At 37.8% G+C, this 10,335-nt stretch overlaps 1 protein-coding gene across 1 annotated transcript in view; it reads left to right on the top strand.

Annotated features, from left to right (window-relative positions):
- Window positions 1–10,335, top strand: part of ogdha (oxoglutarate dehydrogenase a) — a 42,374-nt gene that overhangs the window by 5,554 nt on the left and 26,485 nt on the right. Inside the window, exons 3-4 of the mRNA XM_016252532.1 lie at window positions 2,264–2,452; window positions 5,390–5,492. Coding sequence (XP_016108018.1) covers window positions 2,264–2,452; window positions 5,390–5,492 — 292 coding nt within the window. The remainder of the gene's footprint in view (window positions 1–2,263; window positions 2,453–5,389; window positions 5,493–10,335) is intronic.

Raw genomic sequence — 10,335 nt, 5'->3', positions numbered from 1 at the left:
TTGAGTAATTTTTTTTTTCAGGATTCTTTGATGAATAGAAAGATCCAAAGATCAGCATTTATCTGAAATAAAAAAACTTTTGTAACATTATACACTATTCCATTCAGTATCATTTTTATAAATTTTTTGGGAAAGAAATTATAGAAATGAATACTTTTATTTAGCAAGGATGCTAAAATTCATCAAAAGTGATGATAAAGGCATTTATAATGTTACACAAGATTTCGAATTCAGATAAATTGTGTTCATATCGATATCGGAATTATATCGTATCGACCGAAATGAAGAAATATATCGTGATATCAATTTTGGCCATATCGTCCAGCCCTAGTCCCAGGAATGGGCAAACTCAGTCATGGAGGGCCACTGTTCTACAGAGTTTATCTCCAACCCTAATCAAATGCACCTGAACCAGAGATTGTCTTACTATAAGGAGATGAGAGGGTCTGTATTACTTACCATTGGATAAAGCGTAACGGCTAACTCGGATCACGTGTCCCTTAATAACCAATCACATTACAGCCTTGACATTGAATTTCAGTCAGAGTTGTACAACACTCAATCAGCGTTTACAGATACCATAGGAATGAATGGGGAATGCCATAAGCTGTATCCCATCTTTCGCAAAAAGTCAGTGACTTTTCTTATAAAACGGCATTTTTTCCCCGTGGTAAACTCTAAGAATAGTTAAATCCAAAAGTATTTTTTTGTCTAAAACACGTTGAAGATTAGCAGATAGGCTGTCGATTTATTAAATGATGAGCCGTTTCCTCTAAAAAGCTGTTTATTCAGCGAAGTGAAGCCTCTCCTCCATTGACATCCATTAAAAAAAACGGCCTCTGGTCTCCTTTCCCACCTACTGCCGGTCTGGAAGCGTTAGCTTAAGCCATTATGCTTTTTCGGCCATTGGTTGCAGGCTTGCCTTCTAGTGGCTTTACCTGAACTAGCTAATTAAGATCTTCAGGATTACTAGAAGGCTGCAGGCAGGTGAGTTTTTTTTAGGGTTGGAGCTAAACTCTGCAGGTCAGTGGCCCTCCATGACTACATTTGCCTGTACTTTATCTAGTCCCAATTAAAAAAAAAAAAAAGACCCGTTCACCTCTACTACTACAGACAGCCAGGTTTTAATTAAAAGCCTATCTTGCCAGGAGTGAATTACCCCTTTAAGTAGAATTGTTCAGATCTATGATAACTGGCAAATGGAAATCTAACTGGTTTATTTAAAAATCACAAACTAGGAGGGGGTCATAGAAATTCATTCACCAGACCCATACCTGTATAGGGCTTTTGTCTTATAACTTTGGAGCTGAATTGCAAACAGTTCTTCTTTCCAGTGACAGGCTTTGAGTTTGTTTAGTGCCTGTTATTTGACAAATCACAATGTCAACCCACACCTGTTCAGAGTCGTTAGTTGTGTCACTGCAAACTCAATGCGGAGTCTCATAGAATTGTTCACCATGCAAAAGAACAAGGACAAACTTTGTGTCGTCATGTGAAATTTGACTCATGTTAAAAAGGTTTAATAAGGTCACTGACATCCATTTCATATACCTTTCAAAAGGCTCCAACACCATCATTACTGAAATTATATTATCAATATTATGTGTAAATGTACACACATGCTTTAAAAGAAAATGTTATGTTGTTTATATTTTTTATATGAATGTGAATGAATTGTAAAGCTCCAGCTCAATTATGATAGATCTTCAGGACCACAATCCCTGAACATTTTCTACAACTTCACATTGTATTGGTAAGACATTTAGAAACACAAAAAGTAGAATTAATGGTCTCACTCTCTACCCTAATTGTGAGGGTTATTTTAATGGAAAAGGCTTTGAAATATTGTATTAAGTATTAATCCAGCTGTTTCTGGTTTTCCTAACAAGCCACATGATTTATAGTCTGATAAGTCTGTAGCACAAATGCTGCATTATCAGACATTGTTTTATAGTTGGGTCATGTTCAAAAACAATATAAATCCATTTATGTATTCCACAGATGTTTAATTTGGTGAAAATAAACCAAGAGTTTTATTATAGTTTTTTGTTCACACTGTTTTTGTCACTGTTACTGTGAAACAGTCCAAACTTACGTACTATGTAAAATGGTTTAGACCTTTGGATTTGTCTGCTTTATTAGATGATGTTCAAAATGATTTTAGTAATATCTTCATATCCAATTCAGTATGTTTTTTTAAGCTATTGATTGCAACTTACTGTAATTAAGCTGCCTAAATCCTGGCCCTTTTTTTGTTCTCCAGTCTTGGGACATTTTCTTCAGGAATGCTAATGCTGGTGCCCCCCCAGGTTCAGCCTACCAGAGTCCTCCTCCAATGGGAGTGAGTCTGGCCGGGCTCACTCAGGCCCAGTCTCTGGTGGGGGCCCAGCCGAATGTGGAGAAACTGGTGGAAGACCATCTGGCAGTCCAGTCCCTCATCAGGGCCTATCAGGTACACACACAGATTTTAAAAACCCTGTGCAGTTGCTTCTTTAAAAATATTGGCTTAAAATTGATATCTCAATGCTGCCTTTAATGAGTTTGCAACGTGAACCTTTAACAAGGTAAGAGATCCATATTCATTTTGTAAAAAAAAAATGAGAAGATGTGCTTTTGAGGTCACAGGAGAACATTCACTAAGCAGATAGCAGAGGTCGACCAGTGTTGCGGTTTGCCGATAACTAAGGTGAAAAATATAGCCAATAATTGATTAAAGGGGTCATATGATGTTGCTAAAAAGAACATTATTTTGTGTATTCGGTGTAATGAAATGTTTAGGCGGTTTAAGGTTCAAAAAGCACATTATTTTCCACATACTGTACATTATTGTTTCTCCTCTATGCCCCGTCTTTCTGAAAAGCAAGGTGTGCTGTGATTGGCCAGCTATCCAGTGCGTTATGATTGGCCGAATACCTCAAGCGTGTGACGGAAATGTTACGCCTCTACCAGACTGTGATGATGCCCTGTCAGGCCGGAGCGATGATTCAAAAACATGAAAAAAATCCATTATAAACGAGGCATTCGTTGCATCCAGTGTGGACATAATTATGGATTATAATGACTTGTACTGTCTTTTTACGCGTTGTATCGCGCCGCGTAAACATAAAACCATGTCTGCATTTGTGATCGGAGAAATGACAAACAACAAGCCCTACTCTACACTGCCCAAAAAACTCACTTTAAAGATAAAAAACGTACTTGCAGTCCGTGAGTCAGAGCAGCCGGCATTGTAATCTACTCTCCCAGGGTCAGGAAACGGTCCTTCATAAAATGTGCTGCACACATCTGAATATTTGTGTTGAAGTGTTCTGGAACAGTGTTGTAAATACAACTTAGCCACTGATTTCTAGTCGTGTCCATTTTTGGAAGGCCAAACAAAGTAGTTTCGCTTTCACAATTAAACACAGTGTCACACACGGCGGCCTAGAGTGAGGAACGGCCGGGGGGCTAGAGTGAGCAGAGGCCGGGGGCTAGAGTGAGGAATGGCCGGAGGGCTAGAGTGAGCAGAGGCCGGGGGCTAGAGTGAGGAATGGCCGGAGGGCTAGAGTGAGCAGAGGCCGGGGGCTAGAGTGAGGAATGGCCGGAGGGCTAGAGTGAGCAGAGGCCGGGGGCTAGAGTGAGGAATGGCCGGAGGGCTAGAGTGAGCAGAGGCCGGGGGCTAGAGTGAGGAATGGCCGGAGGGCTAGAGTGAGCAGAGGCCGGGGGCTAGAGTGAGGAATGGCCGGAGGGCTAGAGTGAGCAGAGGCGGCAGGCTTGAGAACGGCGCGGCCGGCGGATTCGACGAAGGAGCGTCCGTAGGGCTTACGGCAACCACATGTGACGACCCCGGGCTGGACTCAGCTTCGTCCACAGTGAAAGCCAATCCGGTGATCCAGTTGTAGTTGTAGTATTCCAGGAAAGTTGTAGTATTTCCTCAGCGACCAGCACGGATCAGCTCCAGGCATGACGAAGCAGATATCATCCTCTTTTGGAAGGCCAAACTAAATAGTTTCGCTTTCACAACGAAACACACAGCGCCTTCACGACATGGCGGCGGCAACAACAATACTACAGCGAGAATAAAAGTTACGCCTTCTTTCTTTGCGTGAACATTTGGGCAGCGTTATGCAAATCTTCCCACATCGTGATGTAGACATGTGGGGGCGTGTTAGAACGAGCCGTTTTAGGTAGGCGTGGCTGACTCTTAACTTTTATAAAGAATATCTCTTTGGATTTGAGACTTTAGTCTTTGCAACTTTACAGATCTTCCTTAAGAGCTTGTAACACTCCAAAGAGAAAGGAAAAATTGAAATTGCGTCATATGACCCCTTTAATGTAGTCAATAGTTTCTAATAATAAAGAAATATGAATGCAAACATAACTTTTCAGTTAATTTTTATTAGTGCTAAATATGTGAAATTAACAGTAATGACAGAGTTTAAAAATAAATCAAATGAAAAAATAAATGGGCCTCATCACACTGACGATTTTGTTTTTAATATCATATGAAACTACAAAGTAAAAATGCAGCTTGCTGGGTCTTCACAAATAACATATTTTTTATTTACAATGTTGAATTATGATGACAGGTGAACAGTTTCCATCCTTGACTTTGATTTATTGCACAGTGGCTAATAATAATCCTCCGGCACAGGCCACATAGGAACATTAATAAACCACAACACTAAAACAAGTGATCAGGTTCACCAACTATCACCACTGATTTTCCCAATAACCGGTAGTTTCATAAAGCAAATAAATGGTTCCATAAATGTGGCAATTAATTGGTAAAATGAAATATTGTTCGACCTCTAGCAGATAGTCCCGTTTGATTGAAAATGCCAAATTGTGCAATACCTCATTTTGGTTATATCGTTTCACATCACGCATTTGTGACACTGTGAAAGATTGGGCTCAATTCACAGTCATGGGATCTGCTTAGTGAACTCCTAATGTCTTGTGACTGCTGTTGCCTTGTTTCCAGGTAATGGGGCATCACAATGCAAACCTCGACCCACTTGGCATCAGTTGTGTAAATTTTGACGAGGCCCCAGTAGCTACTGGGTTCCAGCATGTTGGTGAGAAATGTTTTCTGTCCCCCACAGCTCAACAGACCACCATTAATGAGCCTGTTTTGTGTGATTGTTGCTTTCCCCTTCCCTTTATCTGTCCCTCTTTCTCTCATTTCTTCTTTCCCCTGTTTTTCAACTCTTATACCCCAACCCCCTCTGCACCCGACACTTAATTTCATCTTCAATCACACTTCATATATCATCTCGACCTTCTTGTTCACTTGCTGTTCTGCACTTCCTCTTCTGTGCCCTCTTTCTCCCCCCTTCTATATCTTTTCCTTGTGGGTGGTTTTGCGCTCGGCTCCCATGTTTTTGGGGGGACCTCTTGTCTCCTGTAGATACGTGGTCACCATGTGGCTCAGCTGGACCCTCTTGGGATTATGGATGCTGATCTGGATTCGTGCGTTCCCACTGACATTATTACATCATCGGATAAACTCGGTGAGGAATTATGAATGTCCGCCAAACCTTGGTTAGAAACTGCTTTCCATGACGGTTGGTGATTGAATCTCAGCTCCACCTTCATAACTTATTCAGAATGATGGGTAGTGTGTTAAATTCATGATTGAAGAAACTCATCAACTTTTCTGGAAAGCAGTTTTATATTTTTTTTATATTTAGACTGACTGTTGTAATTCTGGGTTTGCTGTGATCAAGGCCAGCAGCACAGTATTTGGCTTCTACAAAAGGAGAAGGCTATACATCACTTTAAGATAGCAGCTCCGCCCCTTCCTGTACAGTAGCACGCTTGAGGTGGCTGGAACGACGTGCTTTGCTAGACCAGTCTTTGTAGAGATTGGCTTGCTTATATGTTTTGACCTTGCCGTTACAAGCACACAAGCAAACTTTCTTTTTTCTGCACACTGTTCTGCTGGAGAGGTTAGGCTTGATATGGTTGCTGGTTTCCAGACACCATGTCATTTTACATTTGTACTTGTATCCATCATGGACCAATGCTAGATGATGCAGAAACTCTTATAGGAGCTATCAGTGGTCTGATGGCAGACCATAATCGGAAGTATAAACCTCTCGATTCACATGCATTCTAGTTAAACTGTTGATTAAGGTTTTTACATTCTTCTCCATCAAGCATCTGTACAAATTAATGACCATAGAGAGAATACTTTGAGGAGAATGCAAATGAGACTGATGGATGAAAGTACCATCACTTGTAAGCCTGCAGCTAATTAAATCAATTAATCTGTTGATTCTTTTTCAGTTAGTAGTTTAATAATGAACAAATATTAGGGCATCATTTAGAGACAGTAAATAAATTCAGCCCAATGTGAATAGTTCAACACTCACTGTAAACAAGTCACAACCGTATTCTCAGGTTACCATAATGTAGGGCTGTGCAAAAAATCGAATGCGTGCGTTCAGATGGAGCGGCATTTACTACACAGAGCCATAGTTCGCAGGCGATTCATGTTCATTATCAAAGATGGCAATGTCGATATCAGCTCTCGCATTATATGACCTGACAAACAACTAGCTGTCAGTGCAGGTTTGCTATGAACGCAGTTGAAAATTTGTCCTGAGAATTTGCAGGTGTCACTTCGGTTATAGAATGCAGCAGTCACAGTCATAAAAAACTAAATGTATGAACATAAACGTATTAAGTTCAAAATATGAAACTGACAGCTGTATTATGTTGCCGTGTAAACGCAGCCTATATTCTGCTATTAGTTACCTTGAGTAGTATTAAGTATAATTTACTTCAGTGGTAGTTATGAACGTAAACGGGTCGATACATTGGTGCATTTCATGAAAATTTAGTTTATGTAATCACACGCATACGTTTTCTACGTTGTTTACGCTTTGATTGGAATGAAAACAACGTATCCGCATGGCGCAGCTGACACAGAATAGCATACGTTGTTTACGTTCAGTGGATATTCTCCAAAATGGTGCCAGGGTGATGCGGAGGAGACGAATTGTTGAATAAAGTCATTATTTTTGTTTTCTTTTGCGCACAAAAAGTATTCTCGTAGCTTCGTAAAATTACGGTTGAACCACTGATGTCACATGGATTATTTTACCGATCTCCTTGCTACGTCTCTGGACCTTGATCGTGGTGATTACATTGCTGTCTATGGGAGGGTCAGGGAGCTGTCAGAATTCATCAAAAATATCTTAATTTGTGTTCCGAAGATGAACGGAGGTCTTTCGGGTTTAGAACGACATGAGGGTGAGTAATTAATGACAGAATTTTCATTTTTGGGTGAACTAACCCTTTAATACCAAAAGACTGCTTAAACTGGTGCAAGCTGTTAGTAAATCTAGCCCATAATTTTAAGTTTTTTGTCTAATATGTGACCCTGGAGCACAAAACCAGTCATAAGTCGCATGGGTATATTTGTAGCAATAGCCAAAAATACATTGTATGGGTCAACATTATCGATTTTTTTAATGTCAAAAATCATTAGGACATTAAGTAAAGATCATGTTCCATGAAGATATTTTGTAAATTTCCTACCGTAAATCTATCTAAACTTATTTTTTGATTATTAATATGCATTGCTAATAACTTAATTTGGACAACTTTAAAGGTGATTTTCTCAATATTTAGATTTTTTTTGCACCCTCAGATTCCATATTTTCAAATAGTTGTATCTCAGCCAAATATTGTCCTGTCCTAACAAACCATAAATCAAAGGAAAGCTTATCTATTTGGCTTTCAGACCATGTATAAATCTCAATTTCAAAAAATTTACCCTTATGACTGGTTTTGTGGTCCAGGGTCACATGTTTCTATTTTATTTAAGCAACTGTAATAAAGTTTTTTTATTTATTTTTTTACCTTGAAATATCAGTTTCAAAATTATTCTCATGGTACGCTGACATCTAATAAAGTGATAGATTTTGTTTATTTCCCACGCTTCCCTCCAAACTGTTCTAGGAGTATATCAATTTGGTGAACTGGTTTAAAATTCTGTGAAAAAGGAGGATTACTTGACGGCAGCAACAAATTCTTGTGTACTAGGGATGGGCGGATTGATCCTTAAGTATCGATACTTTCGATACTGATGTTGTATCGAAAGGATCGATCCTCACATAAAAATATTGATTCTAAAGTGCATTTTTTAACCATTCATTTTATTTATCAAGAAATTCGGTGCATAAAAAAAGCTTCTAAGTATATTAGCGAATAATTGTGTTGGATAGAACCATTTCTCCTGCTCATCAGAACACACAGAAATGCTGAAAGACAGAACCAATCAATCACAGACAGCGTTTGCTGCTGACGCATGGCTCAGAGTGCTTGTTTAAATAGGGCTGCGTTTTCCAAAAGCATCAGAAGCGTAAGTAGATCTTAAGAAACCATTGCCAAATTATTACATTACATTACATAACATTGTTACTATATATAAAATTAATTCTGAAAAATGCATCACGGTTTCCACACAGATATGAAGCAGCAATAATAATAAATGTTTCTTGAGCAGCAAATCAGTATATTAGAATGATTTCTGAAGGATCATGTGACACTGAAGACTGCAGTAATGATGCTGAAAATTCTGCTTTGATCAGATGAATTTTAAATTACATTTTAAAATATATTAAAATAGTTATTTTAATTGTTATATTTCACAATATTGCTGCTTTTACTGTTTTTCTTTTTCTTTTTTTCTCTCTCAAATAAGTGCAGCCTTGGTAAGCATGAGACTTAAAAAATATATATTACAAAATCTTACTGACCCCAAACTTTTGTGTACATGTAATATTCATTTTAAATTGGCTAGTTTGTGCAAGTACATTTATTTAAACTGGTTGTTAAAAGTTCAAATGGATTGTGTTATGTTCTGTAATTGCTGTTAATAAATCTGTCAGAAAAAAATATGCTAAAGTTTCACCTTTAGGAGTACAACAGCCTGGCAGCCTTTTACAAAAATGAACCATGGTTTTATTACAATAACCACAGTTTAGTATTTGTAGTAAAACTGCAGTAACCACAAATTTACCATTGTAATAATAATAATAATACATTTTAGTACTTTATTTTTCATGAGGTACCATCATAGGTGCACCTTTGTAACTTATCTACCCTTAAAGCATGCATACTTGTATGGTACTAATATGCTCACTTTTAGGGGTATAGTTGCACCTTTGAGGTTACTGCCCCAGTAAAGGGCTAAAATACAATTATAGTATATTTTATTTCTGAAAAAGGCCTATGAAATGTTAAAAAACATGGCTTTAAAATCTAATATTAAGTATAATTACTGATTATATTCTTTTAATAATCTAAAAGATTAGTTTAGTTTAGAGGTATTGTTATCGGCGATACTGGTCTTGAAAATATCGGTATCGGATCGAAAATAAAATGAGGTGTCGCCCATCCCTAATGTGTACAACTGTCCTCCTATAATTGCGATAGTGATATATTTACCACAGCGAGTTTCACTGACTTTACTGTAGGGGATGCTGAAGTTGCAAAAATACACAAAACTACATACAGTGGGTTTAATTTCAACTTAATTTAAATTTAATTAAAATGTAATTTTTTACATTGAAAATTTTTTTTTTTTTAAATCGTTTTAGTTGACCATAACAACACTAAACCTAGGTGTTGAGCATTCAGAAATCCTGGGAACTTACATAGCATCTGAAAACATGTTGATCAGACTGTACTTCTGTACAAACCCACATTTCTTTCATGATATTAAATATGGCATCTATTAAAGCACAAGAAGTCTTGGCATCTGATTGGTCCATAAAAGCATTTCAGTCAAGCTAAAACACCTGTTTGCCATATCACTTATTTGTTGCATTGCAACATTCTGTTATTGGCAGTCATTTAGTGAAAATTAGTTTAGTTTAGAGGTATTGTTATCGGCGATACTGGTCTTGAAAATATCGGTATCGGATCGAAAATAAAATGAGGTGTCGCCCATCCCTAATGTGTACAACTGTCCTCCTATAATTGCGACAGTGATATATTTACCACAGCGAGTTTCACTGACTTTACTGTAGGGGATGCTGAAGTTGCAAAAATACACAAAACTACATACAGTGGGTTTAATTTCAACTTAATTTAAATTTAATTAAAATGTAATTTTTTACATTGAACAATTTTTTTTTTTTTAATCGTTTTAGTTGACCATAACAACACTAAACCTAGGTGTTGAGCATTCAGAAATCCTGGGAACTTACATAGCATCTGAAAACATGTTGATCAGACTGTACTTCTGTACAAACCCACATTTCTTTCATGATATTAAATATGGCATCTATTAAAGCACAAGAAGTCTTGGCATCTGATTGGTCCATAAAAGCATTTCAG

This window comes from Sinocyclocheilus grahami, unplaced genomic scaffold, assembly GCF_001515645.1.
Source record: "Sinocyclocheilus grahami isolate Dianchi unplaced genomic scaffold, SAMN03320097.WGS_v1.1 scaffold1117.1, whole genome shotgun sequence".
In the NCBI taxonomy this organism is placed as follows: domain Eukaryota; kingdom Metazoa; phylum Chordata; class Actinopteri; order Cypriniformes; family Cyprinidae; genus Sinocyclocheilus; species Sinocyclocheilus grahami.
This window is presented reverse-complemented; position numbering and strand designations above follow the sequence as displayed.